This window comes from Somniosus microcephalus, chromosome 25 (assembly GCF_052327205.1).
Source record: "Somniosus microcephalus isolate GS21.2 chromosome 25, FLI_Smic_1.0, whole genome shotgun sequence".
NCBI classification, from domain to species: Eukaryota; Metazoa; Chordata; class Chondrichthyes; order Squaliformes; family Somniosidae; genus Somniosus; species Somniosus microcephalus.
The window spans coordinates 25,935,940-25,963,914 of NC_141011.1; the positions used below are offsets into that span (position 1 = coordinate 25,935,940).

The 27,975-nt window shown below is 50.5% G+C and overlaps 1 protein-coding gene across 2 annotated transcripts; it reads right to left on the reverse strand.

The window, feature by feature from the left end:
* Positions 1-5,772: 5,772 nt before the first annotated feature.
* On the reverse strand, positions 5,773-27,855 carry LOC147100551 (short-chain dehydrogenase/reductase 3-like). Of its 2 annotated transcripts, XM_085966920.1 has the most exons (6): positions 27,152-27,852; positions 14,000-14,143; positions 13,170-13,289; positions 11,370-11,608; positions 9,124-9,249; positions 5,773-7,198 (listed from the first exon to the last, which is right to left on the reverse strand). In XM_085966920.1, the coding sequence occupies exons 1-6, from the start codon at positions 27,356-27,358 to the stop codon at positions 7,114-7,116; spliced, it is 921 nt and encodes a 306-aa protein (XP_085823046.1). In that variant the 5' UTR covers positions 27,359-27,852; the 3' UTR covers positions 5,773-7,113. The 2 variants fall into 2 exon arrangements, with proteins under 2 accessions (XP_085823046.1, XP_085823047.1); XM_085966921.1 differs by lacking the exon at positions 13,170-13,289 and having other exon boundaries at positions 27,152-27,855.
* Positions 27,856-27,975: the final 120 nt, after the last annotated feature.

The window sequence follows — 27,975 nt, forward strand, 5'->3', positions numbered from 1 at the left end:
GGCTAACTAAATCAACGGTATTGAGAAGGATGGTCCGTATTGAGCAGGTTCAGCGAGTGGTGGAACTCATTCACCTACATGCCTGCCCCATGTGGAACATTCCTGGTCTTGTCTAGGCCCAGTGGAAACACAAGATGATAAAGCATCACTACGGGCTACTGAGACAAGGTAAAGTTTTGCTGGCAGAGGCCTGGCATCCATGTAGGGACTGGACCCCAATTGGCAGTAAGCACAGTACCTGAGCTATGCCCACTTCATCTGTAGGCATGATATCTGAGCCGGGCCTAGTCCCAATCCCTGTAGTAGACATGGGAGTAGACAGGGAGTAACAGCACTCCCAGAGTGCTCAATCCTGTAGAATTCAGTTCACTCTGCAACAAGCGTTTTTGAGGCAGCAGAAATATCAAGTGCGGGAAGTGCCTGCCTGAAACATTGAAATGTGGGCGAAGGGTGTCCTAATGTCATTTCCTAACATTCACGCATGCAGTATTAATTCCATGCATCGGAAATGGGCATCCAGGGGTGTTAAGGACTGGGAAAAAGACAGAAGTTCACTTAAAAAGGAAGCAGTCATTTTAAGTCATTCTGGAACCGTTTTTTTTTGTGTTTTATTTTTCCTTTTTGGGCCTTAGGTTCCCATGACCCTTTCTACTAATTATGCTGCCGCTTCCTCGTTTCTCCAAGAGCTCCGTTATGGACACCTAATGTGAATCCGCTAACAGAGGGGTGCCAGGTAGGTCAGGCTACACCGGAGATTATTCTGTGCCCACCTGACAGTGCCCTCGCACCTGCATCTACAACTAGAGTTGGGCCCACATCGCTTGGGAAGATGATCAATGTATACGGAGCCTCTGATTCCCGATGGAGTCTGTTACAGTGGACAGGTACGATGTGTGAATTTCTGACTAACTTTCAGTACGCAGGCTATTAATTTCAGGCGTGGGCCTTAGGAAGGGTATATTGGCCTTGGAGGGAGTGCAGCGTAGATGTACCAGAATGATACCCGGACTCCAGGGGTTAAATTACGAGATGTTGTTACACAAACTAGGGTTGTATTCCCTCGAATTTAATAGATTAAGGGGTGATTTGATCGACGTTTTCAAGATAGTAAAAGGAACAGATAGGGTAGATAGAGAGAAACTATTTCCGCTGGTTGGTGATTCTAGGACTAGGGGGCATAGTCTAAAAATTAGAGCCAGGCCTTTCAGGAGTGAAATTAGGAAACACTTCTACACACAAAGGGTGGTAGAAGTTTAGAACTCTCTTCCGCAAACAGCAATTGATGCTAGATCAATTGTTAATTTGAAATCCAAGATTGATAGATTTTAGTTAACCGAAGGTATTAAGGGATATGGAGCAACGGCGGGTGTATGGAGTGATATACCTATCAATTCGTCCAATAAAAAGCGACGAGTTAGGAACGTAACTAAAGGTTTTTATTGACTAAATAACAGAGCCCACCCTCGTGGGTGATCGGGTCCAACAAGGAGGAATACCAGCCAGTCGACTACCTTTATACCTGGGCAGGTAGGTGGAGCCATGGGCGGAGTCGGAGGTGGTCAGCCCAGGTATAACAGCGCGACAAGAGGCGACCTCGTATCGTGATACAACAGTGATAACGGTGATAACAATACAACAGTGATAACTATAGTGTAACGATAAAAGTGGTTTACCACATTCACCCCTTGTTTAGATTTGAGTCCGGCGGGGTGAAGTGTACTACCAGTTCTGGTATGTCAGTCTGTCCGGAGGCCTCGTAAGCCTCTCCGATCGTCGCAGCGGCGGTGCTGCATTATCCGGTGTTAGTGCTGGTGTCTGCGTGGTCGGCGAAGGCTCGTGGGGTTCCGGCATGCCGTCTACCTGGGCTGGAATTGGGGGGGTGGTGGGGGGGGGTAAAGGTGGTGTCTCCGGAGTGCCCGAGGGTGCGAGGTCTCGTAAGGAGACAGTGTCCTCCCGCCCGTCTGGGTAAGCCACGTAGGCGTACTGGGGGTTGGCGTGCAGGAGGTTCACCCTTTCGACCAGGGGGTCTGTTTTATGGGCCCTCACGTGCTTTCGCAGCAAGACGGGCCCCGGAGAGGTCAGCCAGGTTGGTAGAGTGGTTCCCGTAGTCGACTTCCTGGGGAAAACAAACATTCGTTCATGGGGGGTGGCGTTAACGGCAGTGCAAAGTAGTGACCGGATGGAGTGCAGCGCTGTCGGGAGGACTTCCTGCCAGCGGGAGGTTGGGAGGCCCTTAGACTTTAAGGCTAAGAGGACGGCCTTCCATACCGTCGCGTTCTCTCTTTCCACCTGGCCGTTCCCTTGGGGGTTGTAGCTGGTGGTCCTACTTGCTGCAATACCTCTCGCTAGTAGGAACTGACGGAGTTCCTCGCTCATGAAAGAGGAGCCCCGGTCACTATGTATATAGTTTGGGAACCCGAACAAGGCGAAGAGGTCGTTCAGGCATTTAATGACCGTGGTTCTGGTCATGTCTGGGCAGGGGAAGGCAAAGGGGAAACGGGAGTACTCATCAACAATGTTGAGGAAGTACACATTACGGTCAGAGGATGGGAGGGGCCCCTTAAAGTCGATGCTCAGGCGCTCGAAGGGGCGGGTGGCCTTGATCAGGCTTGCTCTGTCCGGCCTAAAGAAGTGCGGTTTGCACTCGGCGCAGGTCTGGCAGTTCCTGGTTATGGTCCTGACCTCCTCGATGGAGTAGGGCAGGTTGCGGGCCTTAATGAAGTGGTAAAGTCTGGTGACCCCGGGGTGGCAGAGGTCGTTGTGGAGGGTCTGAAGTCTATCACTTTGCGCGCTGGCGCATGTAATTCGTGACAGAGCATCGGGGGGTTCGTTCAGCTTACCTGGCCGGTACAAGATATCATAATCGTAGGTGGAGAGCTCGATTCTCCACCTCAAGATCTTGTCATTCTTGATTTTGCCCCTCAGCTTGTTATTAAACATAAAAGCGACCGAACGTTGGTCGGTAAGGAGGGTAAATCGTTTGCCTGCCAGGTAGTGCCTCCAGCGTCGTACCGCCTCCACAATCGCCTGGGCCTCCTTCTCGACCGACGAGTGTCGGATCTCAGGGCCCTGTAGGGTCCTTGAGAAGAAGGCCACCGGTCTCCCCTCCTGGTTAAGGGTGGCGGCTAGGGCGAAGTCGGATGCATCGCTCTCGACTTGGAAGGGGATGGACTCATCCACTGCGTGCATAGTGGCCTTGGCAATGTCTCCCTTAATGAGGGAGAAGGCTGCGCACGCTTCCTCCGTAAGGGGGAAGGATGTGGACTTCATGAGGGGTCTGGCTTTGTCCGCATAATTGGGCACCCATTGGGCATAGTAGGCGAAGAGCCCCAGGGTTCTCTTAAGTGCCTTAGGGCAGTGGGGGAGGGGTAGCTCCATGAGGGGGCGCATTCTTTCGGGGTCGGGGCCGATGAGTCCGTTCTCTACTACACAGCCAAGGATGGCAAGGCGCGAGGTGTTAAACACACATTTCTCCTTATTGTAGGTGAGGTTCAGCCGTTGGGCTGTACGGAGGAATTTCTCCAGATTCACGTCGTGGTCCTGCCGGTCGCGGCCGCAGATGGTGACGTTATCTAGGTAGGGGAATGTGGCCTGCAGTCCGTTCTGGTCAACCATCCGGTCCATCTCCCTTTGGAAGACCGAGACCCCGTTGGTGACACCGAAGGGGACCCTAAGGAAGTGGTATAGGCGCCCATTCGCCTCGAAGGCGGTGTACTGGCGGTCCTCGGGGTGGATAGGGAGTTGGTGGTAGGCCGACTTAAGGTCGATGGTCGAGAATACGCGGTATTGTGCAATCTGATTGACCATGTCAGATATGCGGGGAAGGGGGTATGCGTCCAGCTGGGTGTATCTGTTTATGGTCTGGCTGTAGTCGATGACCAGGCGATTTTTATCGCCGGTCTTAACGACCACGACCTGGGCACGCCAGGGGCTGTTGCTCCCCTCGATGATGCCCTCCTTCAGGAGACGCTGCACCTCAGAGCTAATGAAAGCTCTGTCCCCAGCGCTGTACCGCCTGCTCTTGGTAGCGACGGGTTTGCAGTCGGGGGTGAGGTTAGCGAACAGGGAAGGTGGCGGCACCTTGAGGGTGGATAGGCTGCAGGTGTTACGCGGTGGGCGGTTTAACCTTCGCTGGTTGTCGACTGTGAGTGGGGGGAGGGGTCCACCGTATGCTAGGGTTACACTTTGGAGGTGGGATTGGAAGTCCAGCCCTAGTAGGACGGCAGCGCAGAGCTGGGGGAGGACGAGGAGTTTAAAGATTTTATACTCTGTACCCTTAACCGACAAGGTCACAGCACAGTAGCCGCTAATGTCCGTGGCGTGGGACCTCGATGCCATCGAGATTCGGTTGCGCGTTGGCAGGACAGGGAGGGAGTAGTGGCTCACCGTGTCTGGGTGGATGAAGCTCTCCGTGCTTCCGCTGTCGAACAGGCAGGTCGTGGCGTGGCCGTTTACTTTGATGTCCATCATCGACTTGGACAGGTGGTGTGGGCGGGCTTGATCCAGAGTGACGGAGGCTAGCGTGTAGGTAAGCGAGTCGTTGTCGTCTGCGGGCGAGGCAGTCGTCGGGTCCGGGGGCCCGGTGGCAGTCGGGCGTGGTGGGTAAAATGGCGTCTCCCACGAGGTAGGACAAAATGGCGGAGAAGATGGCTGCCCCCATAACTCACATGAGGCACTATTGGGGTCGGTTGCCTTGATCAAAGATGGCCACCCCATGACTCACGTGTGGGGATACTGGCCTCAGTTGCCGTGAAAGAAGATGGCCGCCCCCACAGTTCGCATGAGGCACTGCTGGCCTCTGAAGATCCGCTCCTGCAGGCCTTAGAGAAATGGCCTTTCTTCCTGCAGGTTGTGCAGGTAGAGTTCCTGGCTGGGCAGCGCGACCTCGGGTGCTTCTCCTGGCCGCAAAAGAAGCAGCCGGCGGCCCGATCGCGGGTGCCCGATGTCGGAGCCGGTACCGGGGGTGGCGGGCCCGGTCGGGTCCGGGACGCCGACGCTGAGGTAGGTCCCGGGGGCGGCGCTGCGAAGGGTATTGCGGTAGGGGTCGGGGTAGGTCCCGGGGGCGGCGCTGCGAAGGGTATTGCAGTAGGGGTCGGGCCCGAGTCCCAGGGTCGCGAGCAGTACCTGGAAAACGCCTCCTGGTCCTGATGGGCCACCTCCAGGGAGAGAGCGAGGGCTTCAGCTTTGTCCAGGTCGAGGTCTTTAGCTTCAAGCAGTCTTTGCCGTGAGTAGTCGGACCGTAGGCCTTTCACAAAGGCATCGCGGATATTATCTTCCGTATTTTCAACAGCCGTCACCGCTTTAAAGTCACAGTTCCTGCCGAGTGCTCTTAGCGCCCGTAAAAATTCAGCTACAGACTCTCCTGGCTGTTGCGGGCGGGATCTTAGGAGGTGCCTGGTGTACATGTAATTTACCGGGCTGCGGTACTGCTGTTTCAGTAGGTTGATAGCGGCCTCGTACGTAGTCGTGTCCTGTATGAGTGCGTATACTCTCGGGCTCGCTTGGGCGTTCAGAAGTCTTAGTTTGGATCTCTGCGGGGCGCCGGATTCTTCCAGGTAGGATTCGAAGCAGTCCAGCCAGTGTTTGAAGTTGAGAGCTGCGTTTGCTGCCTGTGGGTTTAGATCCAGGTACGGTGGTTTGAGGGCTTGCAGCCAAGCCGGCTGGTGTGGCTGTGCTTCTGGGAGGGCTTCTGGCTGGCCAGTAGTAGACATCTTTAAAATTTAGTCAATAAAATTGATATACCTATCAATTCGTCCAATAAAAAGCGACGAGTTAGGAACGTAACTAAAGGTTTTTATTGACTAAATAACAGAGCCCACCCTCGTGGGTGATCGGGTCCAACAAGGAGGAATACCAGCCAGTCGACTACCTTTATACCTGGGCAGGTAGGTGGAGCCATGGGCGGAGTCGGAGGTGGTCAGCCCAGGTATAACAGCGCGACAAGAGGCGACCTCGTATCGTGATACAACAGTGATAACGGTGATAACAATACAACAGTGATAACTATAGTGTAACGATAAAAGTGGTTTACCACATGGAGTTACAGGGAACTCTCGATTTACCGGCACCTAAATAACCGGAAATCTCGGTTAACCGGCAAAATTCAGGAGTAGGTTCAGGTAAGTTTTACTTCATATCAGTGGCAGTTCCTGGATCTGTGGCTGTGTAACTGGGGTTCGTGCACTTGTTGCTAAGCAACAGGGACACTTGGTCTGTGGCCGGAGTTCCTGCACATGTTGCTAAGCAACAGGGAAGCCTGGATTTGTTGCTGTGTACGGAGCTCTCGTACCTTTTAAAACTATACCTCTCTGTAATCCGGACTTTTTGATAAACCGGCACCACGCCGATCCCGTTGGTGCCGGATAATGAAGAGTTTCCTGTAGTTCACAGATCAGCCATGATCTCATTGAATGGCGGAACAGGCTCGAGGGGCTCAATGGCCTCCTCCTGTTCCTGTGTTCCTATGAATCTTGTTACTAGTGCAGAGCCAGTCATTAATTTCTCAATGTTCCCAAGAGAGTTTGTTCTTTTCTATTTTATTCATTCACTACATCCAAGGAGGAGGAAAAATAGTTAATGTTTTTAGGCCAGATGGCAAATTACAGTTTAAATATTAAAATTTACAGTATGATTTAAAAAGAAAAGTGATGAATTTTTCTCTGGAATTCCTGTTATTAAACAACAAAACAGAGCCGAGTGGAACTGCACAGAGAGTCATTGCCACCGTGTAAAAAAAACTTCAGGTGGAACGGTTTGTCCATGGGATACAGTCAGCGCATTTAGAAGATGAAGAAGCCATGTAGTAATCCCGGTGAAGGATTTCCGACACTCCAAAGTTACACTTAGAATGAGGACATTTAACTCTCATGAAACAAGTCACCTCGATTTTTTTTTTCCGTCCACCCGTTAACGTCCAAGTTTGATTGTACACGGTTCAGTTTGCCGCGAGGGAGCTCGGGGCCACGTCGCCACAGCGAGGATCTGACGCTTAACATTCCGCGAGACTTGACGGGAAAACCTCCACAGAGTTGCCTGCCGCACACATTCTGTTCAAAGTTCATTTTCCAGCTTGCTCGGGAGGTTGAAGAGGAATCCGAGAGTGCGGGCCCCCTCTTATGTGCGTCCTTTGAAGCTGTCCATACACGCGTAGCTTCCAGTAAACCTGTAGATCTCTTCCAAGGCCGTTTGTGGGAGGATACTGCAACCGGGGGTTGGGAGGGGGGAGGGGGGAGCGGGGGTTGGGGGGGGGAAAGAGGGAAGAAAAGGTCAAAGAAAGAGTTACGTTTTTCTTTTTATTGTGATGTTTCCCCCAACAGCTGCTGCATTTTGACAACTGGGCACCATGAAATATCACCTCGATCGGGAATGTCCCAAGGTGCTTCACACACAGTTAAATCAAGGTGTAGTCACCATAGTGCAGCGACTACTTTGCACACAGCATGGTCCCAAAAACAGCGCACGAGATCGAATGACCATTTTCTGGTGGTGTTGATTCAAGGGAGGGATGTTGGCCAGGACGGCAGAGCGTCCGGTTCCTCGTTAGCGCCACAGGGTGTGTAATGCCACCTGAGCCTTACTTTACCATCTCAATGGAAGAATCACATAAGAAATAGGAGCAGGAATCGGCCATTTAGTCCTTCGAGCCTGCTCCGCCATTCATAAGATCATGGCTGATCTTCTACCTCATCTCCACTTTCCTGCCCGATCCCCATATCCCTTGATTCCCTTAATATCCAAAAATCTATCAATCTCTGTCTTGAATATACTCAATGACTGAGCCTCCACAGCCCTCTGGGGTAGAGAATTCCAAAGATTCACCACCCTCTGAGTGAAGAAATTTCTCCTCATCTCAGTCCCAAATGGTCGACCCCTTATTCTGAGACTGTGACCCCTGGTTCCAGACTCCCCAGCCAGGGGAAACATCCTCCCTGCATCTACCCTGTCAAGCCTTGTAAGAATTTTGTATGTTTCAATGAGATCACCTCTCATTCTTCTAAACTCTAGAGAATATCAGCCTAATCTACTCAATCTCTCCTCATAGGACAATCCCCCCATCCCAGTAATCAATCTGGTGAACCTTCGTTGCACTCCCTCTACAGCAAGTATATCCTTCCTTAGGTAAGGATATCAAAACTGTACACAGTACTCCACGTGTGGTCTCATCAGGGCCCTATATAACTGCAGTAAGACATCTTTACTCTTATACTCAAATCCTCTTGTAATAAAGGCCAACATACCATTTGCTTTCCTAATTGCTTGCTGTACCTGCATGTTAATGTTCAGTGATTCATGTACAAGGACACCCAGGACCCTCTGAACACCAACATTTCCCAATCTCGTCACCATTTAAAAAAATCATTTGCTTTTCTATTTTTCCTACCAAAGTGGATAACTTCACATTTCTCCACATTATATTCCATTTGCCATGTTCTTGCCCACTCACTTAGCCCATCTATATCCCCTTGAAGCCTCTTTGCATCCTCCTCACAACTTATATTCCCACCCAGCTTTGAAGATCATAAACAGGTTACATTCCCCCTCCAATTAAAGCTTTGTCCTTCTTTGAATGCAGTGAATTTTCTTTGAGGCACTCTGGCCTACTTTGGTATGGAGCCAGCCCCATGGAGCTTGACAGAAAATGTCATCGCAAACTCATTTCACTTTGTGGCCTTCGCAGGCTGTCAGTGATGAGAGACCCATAGTAGCTGCACTGTGGGTGGTATCGAGCTATGGAGAGGGTTCTGTAGCTCCTCCTTCCATCAGAACTCCAGACACCTTTTACTTTCTTCCTCTACGATCATAAGATGGATCTAGATAAAAGAGGCCCATCCAACTCATCCATCCAAAGCCTGCCCCCCATCCACCTTTTGGTTTAAATGATTCCTAAAGGCAGAACCTTGCATTGATCACTGTGTGATCCATCCCAAATTTGTCTTTTGCCAGTTAGACCTAGTACTCTATCTTCTCCTCCACCCGCCCCCCAACCTTTATCCCATGGTTTTTGTTTCAACACATTATTACATATACCTCTCTGTGAGGAGCCCCTTCAATCACCTCCTTTCAAGGCAGAATAGCCCCAGTTTGGAGGGAGTAACTGAGGTTACGATCTTGAGCCGACCTCACCTTTTCATGATGACGAGTAAGTGCATGGTCCAGGGCAGCAACAGGAGGGCCTGGTTAGTCCGCACAGCTTCCACTGTCCGGCGGGCCACCGTGTCCGGTTTCAGGGGTGGGAACAGCTTTGGGAACCTGCAGCAGAAAAAAATCAAATCAAACACAGGAGAGATTGGATCTCCCTGCCCAGCGCAAAGCCGAGACCGAGGGCGAACTCGCATTCCGTCAGTTCTCGCAACACGCTGGGGTTCAAACACACAATTCCACTGGAAATGGTTCTGAAAGAGTGACAGCTAGAAAGTCTGCAGACTCCTCTGAGGGGACAAAAGTGCTCCACCCGCCGCTTTGACCTGACACTGACCCTATCCCAAATCCTGAGGATTGAGGCACTTAAAATATTCAGGCAAGATGCTTGCATCTGTACTGGCACAAGAGGCACCCACTCCACTGAGGAGAGGCACTCTGCCACTCCGAGGGGGGGAGATGCCAATCATTTTACACTTCTCTCCGGAAACAGAGGGGCAGCTTTGTTAAACCTAACTGCTTTCAGCTTTGAGCAGGTAACGTGCACTGGCCAGTGTCCCACTTCACACTCTCCGAGCCCAGTCTCCCAGGTTCAATCCGCTGATTGCAGCCTGCTGGTAGGGATGCAACAATTGGACTCAGTGTCCCAGAGTGAGGGGGTGTGGTTAGGGGGCGGGGGGGGCGGCACGAAGCTTGATCGCCATTCAGTGTAAAACTGAACAAAGGTTGAGGGCAGTGTCAGGCCTGTTGGGGATCTCCTGGATACTGACTGGATTAACACTGCAATTGAAATCAACATTACGTACTGCTTCAGCGATCAATGGATGCAATTACGGCCACCGTCGCCTAATCAGACCATTAGGCTCATATAAACCATCAGTGGAAACCGAAATACACCAAAAGGCTGTAAAAGCTGAGCAGTTCTTTGCAAACCGTTCTACAGAGTGGTTTTGATATGCTTCATGCTGAAGAGAGAATCTTATCAGCTGACATTAACACACCACAGTGCTGGACAGAGTAGAAAGAGCAGCTTATCATTGGATTAGAAATCATTCTTGCATATCTCTCCCATAGCAGTCATTTTTGCATCTATTTTATTGAGATACGACTAGGTGCTCCTCTGACCTTTCCTCTCTCCTCCTCCGACCTTTCCTCTCTCCTCCTCCGACCTTTCCTCTCTCCTCCTCCGACCTTTCCTCTCTCCTCCTCCGAGCTCCAAATACAAGCGTGACATTGCTCTCCCTCGTCTCTATAACCGGTCTCCTACTCCAACTCATTCTTTTGCAGGTACCTCAGCACTGTAAAATCTCTTGCCTCCTTCAATCCTCCTGACCTCCCCCAACCTACAGACTTTTAAAGGAAGAACTGCTACTTACATAGCACCCTATCGCAGCAGGAGATCCCAATGTGTTTTTGCAAGTGCAGTCACTGTTGGGTAACCAAAGCCTGGCGGCCAGGATTCACCGCGTCCCACATCTCTCTCCTACTCTGCAGTCGTGGTGGTCCTGCACGGTGGACCTTCACCCTTCACCCAACTTGCCCGATTGAAGAATGTCAGTCAACATAGAAATATAGAAGATAGGAGCAGGAGTAGGGCATTCGGCCCCTCGAGCCTGCTCCGCCATTCAGTGAGATCATGGCTGATCATCCAAACTCAGTACCCTGTCCCTGCCTTCTCCCCATATCCCTTGATCATTAAGAAATATATCTAACTCCTTCTTGAATATATTTAATGAATTGGCCTCAACTGCCTTCTGTGGTAGAGAATTCCACAGGTTCACCACTCTCTGGGTGAAGAAATTCCTCCTCATCTCTGTCCTAAATGGCTTACCCCTTATCTTTAGATTGTGACCCCTGGTTCTGGACTCCCCGCCATCGGGAACATCCTTCCTGCATCTAGTCTGTCTAGTCCTGTTAGAATGTTATAAGTTTCAATGCGATCCCCTCTCATTCTTCTAAACTCCAGCAAGTATAAGCCCAATCGACACAATCTCTCCCCATACGTCATTCCTGCCATCCCAGGTATCAGCCTGGTGAATCTTCGCTGCACTCCCTCCATGGCAAGAACATCCTTCCTCAGATAAGGCGACCAAAACTGCACACAGTACTCAAGGTGTGGTCTCACCAAGGCCCTGTACAACTGCAGCAAGACATCCTTGCTCCTGTACTTGAACCCTCTCGCTACGATCTCTACAGTAAACGGCTATAGAACCATTATCCTCAACACTGACCTCGTCTTCATGCCGTGAAACATCTCGGTGCTGGTGTGGAACGGGAGCACTGTGGTGGCATTGACCCCGGGGCAGTCGAGGAGGCCCAGTGTCAGACTCTCCATGAACGCGAATGAGGAGGATTTGGAGGTGCAGTAATCGATGGCGCCCGGGATGGCAGACAGCGCCAGCACAGAGTTCATGCACACAATGTGTCCGTGTTGCAGTTCGAGCATCCGAGGCAGGAAGGCCTTGGTCGTCTGGGTGGGAGGGACAGAAAAACAGAATTACACAAGGAGAATTTCAGATTTAATCATTGTCTCCTGGTTTCTGGATAGAACTTGGGTGGTTTTTGCGTCAAATTTAACTGCGTTCCGAATTGGGGTTGTGGTTTTGTCAGCTGCCAGTGGATTTTCGAAGGCTCTGAACATAAATCCACTCCCCCCTCCCCTTGTACTGGGCTCAAACCAAGTCAGAGGTGAAAAGAGCCAGATTCTAACTGACTGCACCAGCCCCAGTCCTCCATCTGAGAGAGAGAACCTCACCTGTCCTGGATTTAAGCTCAGACAGGCACTCCCACAAGACTGACAGCATTGGCAGATCTAGAGGGGATTACGTCAAGCATTTTTTTTTTTTTTAAACATAAAATTACATTAAAAATACATCTTTGATTTGAGTGAGGAGTGAGTTGGGGGAAGGAGATGATGCTGATGCTTCATAGCATCTCCTTTATAATCTGGAGGTCAAGCACAGGCAGCAGAATTCAGAAATATTAGGGTGAGTTTTAAAACGAGGTGAAGGAATCTTTGCATTTATATAGCACCTTAACAGATTGTCCAAACATCTCAAAATGCTTCATACAAGTGAATTATTTTGAAGTGTGGTGTCTGTTTTGTTGGCAAACATGGCAGACACTTTTTGGCACATCAAGATCCCACAAATAGCAATGAAGATGGATGGACAATTAATCTGGTCCTGGCACTGTTGGTTGAGGGAGGACTGTTGTTGGCCAGCACACTAGGGAATACTGTCGTGTGATCTTTATCATCCACCTGAATGGGCAGAGAGGGTGACTGGGTTTAACATCTCACCTCTGACAATGCAGCACTCCCTCAGTACTGCACCGAAAGAAAAAGACTTGCATTTATATAGCGCCTTTCACGACCACTGGACGTCCCAAAGCGCTTTACAGCCAATGAAGTACTTTTTGAAGTACACTGTAGTCACTGTTGTAATGTAGGAAATGCAGCAGCCAATTTGCGCACAGCAAGCTCCCACAAACAGCAATCTGATAATGGCCAGATAATCTGATTTAGTGATATTGATTGAGGGATAAATATTGGCCAGGACACTGGGGATAGCTCCCCTGCTCTTCTTCGATCTTTTACATCCACCTGAGAGAGCAGACGGGGCCTCGGGTTAATGTCTCATCCAAAAGACGGTACCACCAACAGTGCAGTACTCCCTCAGCACTGCACTGGAGTGTCAGCCCAACTTTATGTGCTCAAGTCTCTGGAGTGGGACTCGAACCCTCAACCTTCTGACTCAGAGGCGAGGGTGTTGCCAACCGAACCACGGCTGACACTGGAGCATCGATCATAACGCTGTGTGTGTTGGTGTGCGATATGTACTGGGAGTGGCTTATCCTGGAGTGTGCCATTGGGATTTGCAAACAGATTGTACAGTCTCATTAACCAGAACCTTTTGTGATAAAACAGCAGTGTAATGAGACAGGAGGTGGGAGGCCAAGAAGGTAACTAAGTTTGCAATTAAGATGGATCCTGGAGTTATTTAGACGATGCTAAGAGGCCTTGTACTGACCCAGAACTGCCCGAGCGTGTTGATGTGCTGGGATTTCAGGAGAGCATCGTCATCACTGTTCATTAGAGTCTTCCCATGAACCACTGCAGCATTGTTCACCAGGATGGTGACATCACCCACCTGCACACAAACAAAGTGATTGGTCACAAACATTTCATCCCTCCCTCCGGTTTACAAATAAAGTTCAACACGAGGGGCTTGAGCCTGCACCCAAACAAAGATTAACAAATCTCAAAGATTGGCACCTCCCTCATTAACATCAAAAACTACTTCCATTGATGTAGCATTTCATCACATCTCATCTCAAAATCCGTTACTTTAAAGGGTTTTGTAGGGAAGTGTGGCAGTCACTTTGCACACAGCAAGATCCCACAAACAGCATGGAGATGAATGATCAGTCTTTCAGTGCTACTGAGGGAAGATCTGAAGAGCGGAATCAACCAGAGGGGCATCCAGTCTGCTCTCCTAACAGTTGTAACTGAAGATATATTTCACTTTGAGATATATTTGTCCAATTTGATCTTGTAGAGCGACAAGCTCCTTGCCCCCTGGAGAAGCTATTCCAAACACCAACCATTCTCTCAGTGAGGTAATATTTTCTTACACCCCGTGAGGGCTGAATGATGGCACCAGGAGAACTCCCTGCTCTTAAAGTAATGCCGTAGAATCTTTACACATCCATCGGAAACAGACAGACTGGGCCTTGGTCCAACATCTCCCATCAGACCTGTACCAGGACTTTACTTGCCCAGGTTTACCTACAGTCAGACCACAGTCACCAGCCCGCACATGGATCATAGATTGCAGGAGTGTTGCCGGTAGAGACCCACCTTCTCCCGTACAGCCTTGGCTTGTTGGTAAACTTCCTCTCTGTTGCCCACATCACAGACAAAGTAGTGGCACTCTGCTCCCAGGCTCCGAATCTCCTCACAGGCCTCCTTCAGGCACTTCTCTGTCCGACCCCAGACAATGATCTGCAAGAATAGGATAATAGTCAGTTAGAATCCCCATTAATTCCATTTATCCCTCTCCTTGCATTCACATAGAGCCTTCTTGTGTCCTCCAGACACTCCAAGGTGCTGCTTGGGTGGGGGGGGAATTCTGCAGTCCAGCATTTAAGGGGAGCAGGTGGTGGAAAATCACAGGCTATGACTGGCGATCTTGGAGAGCCATTCCCCCTTGGAGTGCAGGATCGGGGCAGCCAACCCTCACGTCCAAAGAGCTCCTTTTTGAAGTGCAGCCACCTTCATTATGTTGGTAAACGTGACAGCCAATCACCACACAGCAAGATCCCACGAACATCAAATGAGATGAATGACTGATTTTCTTTTTTTTGTAAACTGAGCTTCTTTAAACAATTTAAGGTCTGCTGATTCTTGCTGAGGTAAAGCTCAGTGGGCACTACAAACCCTCAGGTTTTGTACCTGACTGGGCGTTGTTCATTGTGAGCCCAGCGAGTCATGGTGGGTGGCCGCTCGGCTATAGGGGGGGCATCGCATGCCTCCCGCATGTGTACTTTCCTTCAGCGGTCGCTGATATCAATCGGCTGGGGGGGGCAGGGGGAGACTCTGGCTCATTCCCCCCGTCCCCTCAGAGGCCAATTGTTGCTGGCCTGTTGCCCCAGTGACATCAGTTAACTCCGCACAGACCAGAGATGAAATCGAGGGGACCATCCTGGGGAATGTGGCTCAGTATCACACCCAACGGTGCTCTTAGCCATTCACGTTTGTTTTTTTAAGTCAAGGGGCAACTTAATCACCATTGCCAATCTGGTGACTGAGCCGCCTCAGTCTGCAGAGTCAGCCGTGGCTCAGTGGGGAGCACCCTCGCCTCAGTCAGAAGGTTGTGGGTTCAAGTCCCACTCCAGGGACTTGAGCACATAAAGCTAGGCTGACGCTCCAGTGTAGTGCTGAGGGAGTGCTGCACTGTCAGAGGTGCCGTCTTTTGGATGAGACGTTAAACCGAGGACCCGTCTTCCCTCTCGGGCAGGTAGACGTAAAAGAGCCCACGGCACTATTTCGAAGAGCGGGGAGTTATCCCCGGTGGCCTGGCCAATATTTATCCCTCAATCAACATCACTAAAAAAACAGATTATCTGGTCATTATCACATTGCTGTTTGTGGGAGCTTGCTGTGCGTAAATTGGCTGCCACGTTTCCCACATTACAACAGTGACTACACTTCAAAATGTACTTCATTGGCTGTAAAGCGCTTTGGGACGTCCGGTGGTCGTGAAAGGCGCGATAGAGATGCAAGCCTTTCTTTTTACAAGTCTGGTAGAGTGAGGCGCACGCCATCTAAACAGGACAACGCCCCTTTAAATCGCCATGGTGATAGAAGACTTGCGGATATTTAGCGGGCTTTATACAAGTTTGGGAAAGGAAGCAATCCTGACAGTCTGAAAGGGGATGTAATTTGTAACGGCGGTGTACACAGGAACACACCGAGAGCGGGAGGGAACAGGGTCGCTCAGCACCCAGTCCTGACGAAGGGTTTCGACCTGAAACGTTGACTCTATTTCTCTCTCCACGGATGTTGCCTGGCCTGCTGAGTTTTTCCAGCATTTTCTGTTGTTATTTCGCTCAGCACCTTGTGGGTTGAGATTCCGGAAAGTTCATGCGAGGGGCAGTAGGCCGTGTTATGCAACCGTAGTTAGCACAAAGATAAATGAAAAGTTCCTCAAAGAGACAACATCCCTTTCATTGGTTCGTACAACTATAGGCTGCCAGAGGGTCAGAATTACAGACCTCAACCATTTAACCCCTTCACTGTTCAACTGCTTTTTAGATAAACAACTGAGATCCTCTGTTATTGCATCACTTAAGGGAGTCCCCATTTATATGTTAGCTCTGCCTTTGTGGTTTATCTAGCTTCCCCTTAAAATGCATCTAAACAAATTCACAATGTCAGGCAATCCTGCAAGGGGCGAGTTTTGCTGCATTAAAGGCGCTGATAATAAATGCAAGTTGTGTGGAGAAAAAAAAAGTCTTTTGAAAACCAAATCGCACTTGAATAATTACTGCAAGGTACAATGTCCCGGCAACGGCGCTGCGCTTGCTCGTCAGGTTTGGGCTTCTAACAACCTTCAGAAACCTGCTGGAGTTTCATTCTCCTCATCTGCACTGACCCACCCACCCCCCGACTAGATAATAAGTCTTGCAAACTCCCCTCACAGTTGAAGTGCTGCCACCAGTTGCTATGGGGACAGACCAGCAGCTGGGCCGCAATCTGTTGACAGGTTTTTTTTTGTTGCTGAAGCGTCTTTGTGGCCTTCTGCCAGTTCCGACTTCTTCACCTGCCTTTCTGGCAGTCATCTGCCGGGGGGTCACCCAGAGGTAAGGAAGGGCCAGGAGGGCTCAGAGGAAGCAGTCAGGCAGTCCCTGCAGGATTTTCCACTTCAGTGAGAAGCTGCCCTCGGTAATTTTATGGTCAGCGAGTTCTGAATTGAAAGTGTGTCGGGTTCAGGGGATGCTGGCTGGGTGCCAAACGAGGGACCACTTTTCAAGCAGAGCAAAGAAGATAATCCAAGCACAGCACTGAGAGCGGTCAAACATACCCTCCCAACATTCACTCCTTACTCCCTCCAATTTTCCCCGACTCATGTCGAGCCACAGTTTTCTCAGGCAACAACCACCCCTCCCTATCCCAGCCGAGTGACTGGTTCTTCATGTGCAGGCTGTTCAACCACAGGGGCATCATAGGCAACCCAAACCAGTCCTCGGCAGTGCCCTTTCCAGCAGGGCAGGAATCATTCGATACCGATCAGGCCCAGGAACCACACGGCACAGAAGGAGGCCATTCAGCCCATCGTGCCTGTGCCGGCTCTTTGAAAGAGTCAATTAGTCCCACTCCCCTGCTCTTTCCCCATAGCCCTGCACTTTTTTTCCCTTTTCAGGTATATATCCAATTCCCTTTTGAAAGTTACTACGGAATCTGCTCCCACCACCCTTTCAGGCAGTGCAGTCCAGATCACAACAACACGCTATGTAAAAAAAAAGAAAAAAAATTCTCATTTCCCCCTGGGATTTTTTGCCAATTATCTTAAATCTTGTCTTCTGGTTTTTGAACACCTCTATTAAATCGCCCCTTAATTTTCTCAGGCTCGAAGAGAGAACAATCCCAGCTTCTTTAGTCTCTCCACTTAGAAGCCCCTCATCCCTGGTGCCATTCTGGTAAGATTTTCCCCTTCGCATAGCTCAGATACAGAGAGCAATTACAGCAACCCTACTGTCACCCCAGCTAAGATCAGCTAATATGGGACAGATGGGGAGCGAGGCTGGGAACTTCCTAGTTTATATTGTCAGTACCACAACAGACAGTGCATTTCCCCACCGAGGGAAGAGAATTGGTTTGAGGCACTTCTATTTTCCATTCGCAGGTGTGAAGCATCATTGAAAGGGCACCGACAGTCTTGCAAGACAGTTCATTTGATTTAAACCAAGAAGCGCCTTTAATGTAGTAAAACGTCCCAAGGAGCTTCACAGGAGGGTTATCAGACCAAAAAAATTAAAAAGGTAGGAAACATCAGGGCAGGTGACCAAAAGCTTGGTCAAAGAGGTAGGTTTTAAGGAGCGTCTTAAAAGGAGGCGAGAGAGGCGGAGAGGTTTAGGGAGGGAATTCCAAACCATAGGGCCCCGACAGCTGAAGGCACGGCCGCCAATGGTGGGACGAAGGAATTCGGGCAAGCGCAAGAGGCCAGAAGCGAAGGGACGCAGAGGGTTGCAGGGCTGGAGGAGGTTATTAAGATAGGAAACGTATGGCGTTCTCACTTTATAACCGCAGCGGCACAAAGTTCCTTCAGTGTCTGATGTGGCAAACACCGGGCAGAGGTTAGAGTTTTCAGAGCAGAGTGTTCCCAGCAATACTTGCAAACACTCCACTGGGACAACCGGGACCCCTGAATGATCGGTTAGAACCCTGGGCAGAGCGGCACACAAGGTGCCCGCGTTTTCACATCCTGCTACTGCACACCCGCGTCAATCCAATGTTCACAATGGGGGTGGAGCCGCAGTCAGATATCGGTCACAAAAAGGGCAGAAGAATGAAGTGCCCAAAAGATGCTGAGTGGCGCTGACTGGGGTACCTTCCCAAGAATGCCCTGCAGTACTGCAATGTGGCCATTCTTCATGTGGGAGTCTTAAGCAGTGAACGGCAGCCTATTCCACTGCTGGAGGCCTCACAACACAATTAGTGGAGTGACCTGGACAAAGAAACAGCCAATGCCCCTAAATGAACATATTCACCCACGTGTAAAAATTCCCCCCATAGTCACAGGTGCAACAATGCCCAGCAACAGAGCAGTAGGATGCCAGCCTGTGCCTACCTGTGGGTGCAATAATTCTACATGCATGGTGATTTATTTTTGAACTCATTTTTCTTGAGCCAGTCCCTATACAGCACCAAGTAGAAAATAAAAAGCACTGCGAAGGAAGGGGTTAGCGGTGGGTGCGAGAGGGGAACAGCAGGAGGAGAGGGGTTCAAAATAATAACAAAACGAGGCTTTGTTTTTGAGGAGTTGTGGATAGGAGGACAAGTTCTATTCACAGATTCATTGTAAATGGTGAGAGAGAGAACACACACTAGAAGCAAGCAAGAGGACACGAGAGCGAGAGAACACGAGTGAAAGCACAAGAGAACACTACACAGAGAGTGCACACGTGTGAAGGAGCACAAGAGAACGAGATAAAGAGAGAACACGAGAAAATGAATGAGAACAGGATAGCAATGCTTTATGGCAAAGCCTCGGTGCGATGTGCTGTAATCCAGTGCAGGACTTTGAGCCAGTTATCTGTGCGAGGGAATGAAGGGTTCAGATAGGAGTCACCACGGCCAAGCCTGTTAGCAATGAGCCAGGGTCAATCAGAGGTCACCTCCAACAGAGAGCAGCGTTAGACTGCACCCTTCTGTATCTACCCCTCCGCGCAACCACCGCCAACCCTCCTCCGAACTGTAATACAATGAGCGACCCTGCCAGCACTGGGAAAGGCAGCGTTGTTGTTTTTGGTCTGTGAGGAGAGGGTGGACATAGCCCCACGGTGGGGACATACAAAGGGATTTCACTTTGAACATTTGGCTCAAATACAGTCGAGAAAGAATTGTTAATCTAGGCACAGGCCTTAACTTGGGTATGATCACAAAAACACACAAGTATTTGAGAATATTGTTTAATCAACAATTACATACGAATGGTCCATTTTCATAAAAGGGAGGGAAATGAAGCAAAAAAAGTAATTAATTATCATGTGAAAAGAAAATGATGGACAGTCCCTCACAAGGAGACACCTTCAACTGATCAGATTACTCTAGCTCCCACCCTCGCCCCACACACTCTGTGTTTTGGTAAATCCACGAGCCAGTGTGGTACAGATCCATACAGACCACAAGCGATCTCAAGGCTGGACCCTGGGCTGTGGTGCATCACCTCTGTCAGGAACGCAGTTGAGATGCTCGCAATTGGTCTCAGCATCCTGGGGCTAGGAAAGGGAATCAGCCCCAGCTCCCAACTCCTGATCGCGGTCATTCCACCCCCTTCCAGGAATGGTGTTCGTCAGGGACACAACGTCAGGTCCACACAGGACCAAAAATAACAACAGAAAATGCTGGAAATACTCAGCAGGCCAGGCAGCATCCGTGGAGAGAGAAACAGAGTTAACGTTTCAGGTCGAAACCCTTCGTCAGAACTGGAAAAAGCTGGAGATGTAACAGATATTAAACAGGTGCAGAGACGGGGAGGGGGGGGGGTTTAGGAGGGGAGGAAGGAATAGAAAGAACATCCTGTACTTTTGTAAGAGGCAGGAAAGATAAAACGTTGCAAATGGGAATGGCAAAAATCATACTGCATGAAAAATGGGGGCAGGGATTATTATCTGAAATTGTTGAACTCAATGTTGAGTCCGGCAGGCTGCAAAGTGCCCAATCGAAAGATGAGGTGCTGTTCCTCGAGCTTACGTTGAGCTTCATTGGAACAGTGCAATAGCCCGAGGACAGAGAGATCAGAGTGGGAGTGAAGCGGTGAATTAGGACCAAGTTCAGTGGTGAGGTCCGACACAGTCAAATAGCCTTCCAATTCCTACTGCCAGGGATTACGCGTAAAGAACGGCCACTCCGGTGAGGTACCAAAGGGTGGCTGCAGCCTGTGGACCTTGGGAGCATCCAGAGATTTACTGGAATTCTAAAATTAAGTTACCAAAAGTACATCGCTCTTCTTTTCAAAATGTATAATTGCAAAATCAAGACCCAGCGTTACAAGGCATTGCCAAGGTCTGACCGTTCCAAGAAACTGTAAAACCAGTTGTTCTCCTTCAGTCACAGAATGTCTTCCATCGATCATAGCTATAATAAAAATGTGACTTTATCTACGGCAAAGTCTCTGCTCATGTCTTTAATGGAGGGGCTGGCGAGTGCCTACAGCGGTGGTCTGAATGGTGTGGAACTGGCCCCAAGCTGCAATCTGCTTCCTCACCGCCCCAACTTCACCCCCCGCTCTCCACCCACACCCCACCACCCGCTCGTTCCCCGCCCCAACTTCACCCCCCGCTCTCCACCCGCACCCCACCGCCCGCTCGTTCCCCTGCCCCAACTTCACCCCCCGCTCTCCACCCACACCCCACCACCCGCTCGTTCCCCGCCCCAACCTCACCCCGCGCTCTCCACCCGCACCCCACCGCCCGCTCGTTCCCCGCCCCAACCTCACCCCGCGCTCTCCACCCGCACCCCACCGCCCGCTCGTTCCCCTGCCCCAACCTCACCCCGCGCTCTCCACCCGCACCCCACCGCCCGCTCGTTCCCCTGCCCCAACCTCACCCCGCGCTCTCCATCTGCACCCCACCGCCCACTCGTTCCCCTGCCCCAACTTCACCCCCCCAACCTCACCCCACGCTCTCCACCTGCACCCCACCGCCCGCTCGTTCCCCTGCCCCAACCTCACCCCGCGCTCTCCACCCGCACCCCACCGCCCGCTCGTTCCCCTGCCCCAACCTCACCCCCCGCTCTCCACCCGCACCCCACCGCCCGCTCGTTCCCCTGCCCCAACCTCACCCCCCTCTCCACCTGCACCCCACCACCCGCTCGTACCCCCACCTGCCCCCTGCGCTCCCCACCCCCAGCTCGTTCCCCCCTCACCGCCCACTCGTTCCCCCACCCACCCATTCCCCCCTCACCACACGCTCGTTCCCCCGCCCCAACATTCCCCTCCCCCCCCTTCCCCTCCTCCGCCTGCTGGACGTATATTTCCGCTCTAAGTGGTAAACAAGATTAATGACATCATCAGCACATGGCTGACCTGCTGTTGAACCCAAGGCTGTGACTAAACTGCAAGGTGCTCCTGCCCCTCCTCCGGCCCTTCAGAGAAAATCAGATGCTTTTTAACACAGAACAAAACAGAGAGAGAGAGACAGATAGAGACAGAAAGAGAGAGAGAGAACACGCAAATGAGACAGCAAGAACAAGAGCGAAAGAGCCAAGAGCAAGAAAGAGAGCGAAAGAGTGAGAAAGAAAGAAAGCGAGAGAGTGAGAGAGAGAGAAAGCGAGGGGGTGAGAGAGAGAGAAAGCGAGGGGGTGAGAGTGAGAAAGCAAGAGAGTGAGAAAGAAAGCGAACGCAGAAGGAAGAACAAGAAAAAAGAGTGAGAGAGATGGCAGAACTCAGTAAGAAAGAACAATTCCAAATCAATCCAAGAGAAAGCTTGCTTTTTTGAATGAATGAATGAATTATAAAAAGGACAGGATTTGAGTTTTGATGTGACTGACTACGTGAAGCTAATTTCTGTTTTTAACCCTCCCAATTCCACCCCATCTTCCCCCCCACCCCCTCAATCCACAATCCCAAACAGAACCAGCAGAGGTGACAGAATGGAAGCAATCAGTGTGGTCCATCCAATTCTGACCTCTTGCGTGATTTTAATCGCTCCACCATTGGCGGCTGTATCTTCAGCTGCTGGGCCCTAAGCTCGAATTCCCTGCCTAAACCTCTCCGCCTCTCTACCTCTCTCTCCTCCTTTAAGACGCTCCTTAAAACCTACCTCTGTGACCAAGCTTCTGGCCACCTGCCCTAATATCTCTGTGTGGCTCGGTGTCTGATTTAGTTTGTAAACACTCCTGTGAAGCACCTTGGGATCTTTCACTACGTTAAAGGCGCTATTTAAATGCAAGTTGTTGCCAGTCCCAAAACTCAAAACCTACTCTCTCTATCGTCGCTGTACCATTGTGGAGGGGGGAGGGGGGGGCGCGGAAACAATGACAGCGGCAGATCATCCTAAAAGGAATAAAAGTACATACAGGACCAGGAGGTCCCAGGTCCGATTCCCATCCCCGTTCTGTGCCCAGTTAGTCGATCTCAGCCAGGATAACAGTTGGGAAACTACAACTGGCCTCAGTTTCCCCGAATAAAGTGGGGGAGCCAGGATACCCGCTCCTGATCGCTCCTGAGTGAGCCTGACTGGATGAGAGAGTGCAGGGATGTTGGGCAAGATCAGGACCAGACATGACTGTGATGCTTCCAATGGCTGAACAGCCGCTATTTTCACCATCTGCGTTATTTTAATGCCAGGGTTAGCGGAGTTAAAATAAATGAGGCAGCGCTGATCGGAAAATGCAGGGTTCACTGTCCCGGGTTCACACGTGAGGAATGGCCACTTGCAGGAGGTCCTCGGGCTTTACTACCATAGGGGAAATCGGCACCAGAAGTCAGTAGAGAGGGGGGGGAGGCGGGGGAGGGAACTGGCACAAAGCAATTCGCATTTTAGGAATAGTGCAGTCAAAATAGTAATAATTGTTTACACTTATTAAAAAAGAATTTATTGAGAAGTGAGGCAGTTCCCCTCCAAGTCACACACCATCCTGACTTGGAAATGTTTTGCCGTTCCTTCATCGTCGCTGGGTCAAAATCCTGGAACTCCCTCCCTAACAGCACTGTGGGAATACCTTCACCGCGCGGACTGCAGCGGTTCAAGAAGGCGGCTCACCACCACCTTCTCCAGGGCAATTAGGGATGGGCAATAAATGCTGGCCTTGCCAGCGACGCCACGTCCCAGGAATGAATTTTAAAAATGTAGCTGTGGAGAGGAGTTCCAGTGCTGCAGAAAGGCTTGGAATCCTCAAGTATTTAAACTACCCGTCATTTCCAGGTAATTTATCTTCCTCCAGCCATCACTTTAATCCAAAGCGTCCACTGCCCCACAACCAAAACAGCCTCTTTTTGCCCCACGCAGATTCACACTACAGCCCCAAACTCCTCCACACAATCAAACTGCTCCACGTGGCTTTAATTCAATAAGTGCATCAGGCGTTCGCTTATAACGGCTGTGACCATCTACTGCAGCTCTGCATCAAACCGAGCTTCTGCATTTTGTGATTAATGGAGGTTTCTTAAATATATACCTTTCCCATCTCTCCTGAAGTTACTGAGGGTTTGGCACCACTGCCCCCCAACACCCTCCCCCCACCCCCCCAATCCACTGCTCATTCTTCATCGGTGAGCCGAGGTAGCTCGCGATCAGCAGGCTATTTGGCCATGAATGGCATCACAGCCAAGCCCGATTCTGTCCTCACCCAACATCCACGCTTTCCAGCAGGAGTCACTGGAGTAGCGATCACGAGCGGGAACCCTGGCCAACCCCCCTCCGCTCTACTGTCCAGGGGCACTGAGGCAAATCCTGGGACCCGAAGCGAGATCAACTGAACAAAATCGGTGATGGAACTTGGGATCTTTCCTGCCGCGTATGGCTCTTCAGCTGCCTGGGCCCTAAGCTCGAATTCTGTATTACCCACCGACTCACCAGCTGATGTTGGTTGTCTCACTCTACCTTACATGAGAATAGCAGCCCATGTATCTATTAGTTACCACGAGTAAAGCTCAATCAGTCCCGGTTCTCGGTATCTGGCTCCGTTATGGTAAAAGCTAGGCCCATTCAGAGCACACCATGTTCTATTGTTTACACTTATTAAAAAATAATTTATTGAGAAGTGAGGCAGTTCCCCTCCAAGTCACACACCATCCTGACTTAGAAGTACATCGCCGTTCCTTCATCGTCGCTGGGTCAAAATCCTGGAACTCCCTCCCTAACAGCACTGTGGGAGTAGCCCAGTATGTCCTCGCTGATGCTGGTAGCCTAACTCTGGGTAAGGCTGGTTTCCCGATGGCTCAGTGGGTACAGGTCACTCCGGTGTGGTACTGAGCCACACACCAAAATTGACATCTGGGGTACAGGCCACGCCAGGATTGACATCTCAACCCATCTGCAACAGAAACAACATGGTGGCTTGTGGGGTCAGCAGCCATTTGCTTTCCCCTATTACCACTGCCGTTACCTCTGGTGACATGGGAGGGAAGGGGAAGTACCCCTTCTGGGCACTCCCCGGGCCGGGGAAGGTGCAGGCGTGCTCCCCGTGTGCTCGGGTTCAGGTTCCGCAGATGCCGAATACGCTCGTCCAAGTGTCCAGTCTTTATGTGGTAAAGAGTGAGGGCTAATAAGCTATTCCACATGAGGAGGCATCAGAGACGAGCCAACCTCTGTCCAACACTCACTATCCAGCCTTGGCCACGTTATCAGGGGGAGACGGTCCACAGGGACTCGTACCCTGGCACACGCTAGTACAATGTGCAGACAAACTGGTATCAGGTTGGCATTTTGTGCCGGGGTTGCACCTCCTGTGGAGACAGGCGGGTGAGGTGCTAGTTCCAGTTTCACAACTGCAGCTGGTGCAAAACCAACTTTGAAAAGCTCCTTTTAAACAGGTCACGTCAACTAATGTGCACCTCCAGGTCCTACATGGCTTAGAATAGCAATTCACTGCCTGAATGATCCCGAGCTTCATTTAATTGGCATAATAAGTCTCCTCGTTTAGATGCCAACCTGCAACTCACTCCTGGATGTCCCTTATTCTTTCTATGGGGCAAACCCTTGAATTAATTCAAACCTCGGTTTCAATATTGAAATCAAGTCAGTATTTTGTGGGTGACGTCGGTCTTGGATTGAGGGCAGCTAATTATCAGAGTGTAATTTCCACTCCTCCAAAAATATGACTCAGGCTGGGGCCACGGGGAGGGGGGGCTCCGCGGGGAAGAGGGCGCGGGGCCACGGGCACCCTCCTGTGCCTCGTCCGAGTGGCCATACTCCATTACAAGCCTCACAGTTTGACACTCTCGGCACTCAAGATCTCCCAGGCTGATTGTGTGTGCACTTTGTCAAGATGGCTTTATAATTACCCGATTGCGACAGAGACATTTATCTCACTAAAGCACGGTCTAGAGCCCCTAAGCCATGTGCAATGCCTCTGTTGCAATCTCTGCTTTCTTCCTAATCGGGATTATCAGCTTTTAAAAAAAATATTAAAATCACATTTTGACAAAAGCAGTTTTATTCCACATCACAGTTGATTATATAATTGGATATTGTGATCTGCCCATTACTCAGGTGTTCAAAGACATCAGAGGAGAGAGTCTATTTCCTCTGGCTGGGGAGGGGGGGGGGGGTCCAGATCAAGGAGGCATAACCTTAAAATTAGAGCTAAGCCATTCAGGGGTGATGTCAGGGAGCATTTCTTCACACAAAGGGGAGTGGAAATCTGTAACTCTCTTCCCCCAAAAAGCTGAGGCTAGATCAACTGAAAAATTTCAAAAAACTGAGATTGATAGATTTTTGTTAGGCATGGGTATTAAGGCTATGGAACCAATGGAGTTAAGATACACATCAGCCATGAGGTAACTGAGTGTTGGAACAGGCTCGAGGGGCTGAATGACCTACTCCTGTTCCTATGTTCCTGACAAACAGCTCCCACGGAGTCAGATCTATTCAGAGGGTCAGAGGTTCCTCGCCTCTTCCCCAGAAGGCGCTGACGTCTTGCTGGTCTAGTTCCCATTCTGCCTGTGTGAGCCGAGACACCAAAAGTGTTGACAGGCTATTGGGACTGGTGGGGGAAGTGAGAGGCAGCAGAACCAAGCCTAATCCTGCCTCAGCCGATGTGAACGTGCACTCTCCCTTCAGCAGGGCTGAGAGTGTAGGCGGCAGCAGTGGGGGAAACCTGACTGTCCCTCCCTTCCCCTCCCTCAGCCCAGAGGCGCTCCAGACTGCCCGCAGCTCTGGCACTGAGCTAACTCAGGGCAGTCCTGAGAATCCAGCCTGGGATCCCCCCCCCACCCCACCCGGCGGTGCATTCGCCCCCTGAGCCATTTAGTTCTAAAAGTAACACAGGCCGGGACGTGTTCAAATATTACACAGCATCAGTCGAATGTGTCCTACAGAAGTGTCCATTGGAGGGTCGGGTGAACTAACTGTGCCCAGTTTAAACACACACACACTGCTGGTATTGGGAGATCAGCGGGGACACACACACACATTGCGCCAGTCTCTGCTAAACAGCCACCACACAAATTCGCACCTTTATTGCAAAACACATTTTCGTGCAATTAAAAAAGAAAGCCCAGAGGTTTCTAACCAGGAATGATGCGCCCATTAGATGGATCGCAGGGCTGTTATTAGAAATAACAACTCCTCCGGGGCAAATTCTAAACGTGCAGAGTCACCGAGGGTTAACAATCCCACGATCACACACCAGAGCAGTGACATACTCCAAACACACATCTGCATTGCTGCAGGTTTATAGTCTCCCTTCGACACATTCTAACCACAGTAATGGGGAGGCAGGGGGTAAAATCCTTCTCCTCCTGCACTCAGTATCTAAACATTGCCTTTTCTTTAAAAGATTCAAATAGCAAAAAACAATGCATCTGGAGCGAATACAAGTACATTTCTGCAAATTGCTTCCTGCAGGGCTGGTCCCATCCGTGATCAGAATTCAAATATAATGTGGCAAAATAAAAACAGACTGCAAAAATAAAAACAGACTGCAAAAATAAAAACAGACTGCAAGATTCCCTCCTCCCTCAGTATCCCATTCCTGCTCCTTCTCTCTCCCCCCCCTCCTCCCTCCTCCCAAATGCATTTGTAATAAAGCGGTCGATGGCAGCCTGACATTTCAGAGACTCACCTTTCGAGCCCCTTGCTTGGCGAACTCGCGGGCCAGGTGGCGACCGATGCCTCTGCCTCCGCCGGTGATGAGGACGGTGTCCCGGCTCAGCTCCCTCAGCCTGGCCGGCACCAGCAGCAGCGCAGCGGCCCTGAGCACGTAAAAGGCCATCTGCAGCGGGAAGAGCAGCAACGAAGGCAGACTCCTCCAATCCATCTCGGGGCTCATCCTAAACAACACACACACAACACACCACACACACACCAAAAAAAAGGAACTGGCTCCTCTGCAGCAGAAAAGTTTCCCCCCAACACTTCAAAAAAAAAAGTTTGGCTAAAAAAGAAAAACTTTTTTTGATAACCTTTTAAGTGCGTGTCAATTTCACTGGTTGAGCGCCTCCTGTTCAATCAATTTCTCTTGGTTTTAAAAACCATGGTTTTCCTTTCAAAATATTTTATTTTTTTTGTTCTTCTTTGCTGTTGTCCGGCATCACAACACAGAGGTTAATCGTTCCAGGCCAGTTATAGCCAGCAAAAAAATTACACATAAATACAAGAGCTGGAAGCGTTTGTGTGTTGTGTGTGTTCGGAAAGGCGCAGTGAGTTTTTATACAGCAGTCCATTAATCCTGATTGACGAGTATAAGTGTCGGGAGGGAGCTGATCCGCTCGGTACTACTGTGTGAGGCCGAGGCCGAGCCCTCAGCCCACACCCCCCTGGAGTCAGCGGCAACACGCCAACCTCTGCAGCAGAATTATAGGCTCCCGCTGCCCGCCCCCCGCAACCCCCTCCTTCCTTCTCCAACTCTCAAGACACACACACACTGCACCCAGCTCTGGTCCCCCC

Bases quoted from the DNA above. Each gene is read 5' to 3' on its own strand.
- LOC147100551 (XM_085966920.1), bottom strand. From the start codon at position 27,358: ATGAGCCCCGAGATGGATTGGAGGAGTCTGCCTTCGTTGCTGCTCTTC. The intron at 9,250-11,369 runs GTCAGTGTTGAG...TTTCTGCTGCAG, and splicing joins TTTCACGGCATGAAGACGAG to GTTCCCAAAGCTGTTCCCAC. The intron at 7,199-9,123 runs GTGAGGTCGGCT...CCCCGGTTGCAG, and splicing joins TTACTCGTCATCATGAAAAG to TATCCTCCCACAAACGGCCT.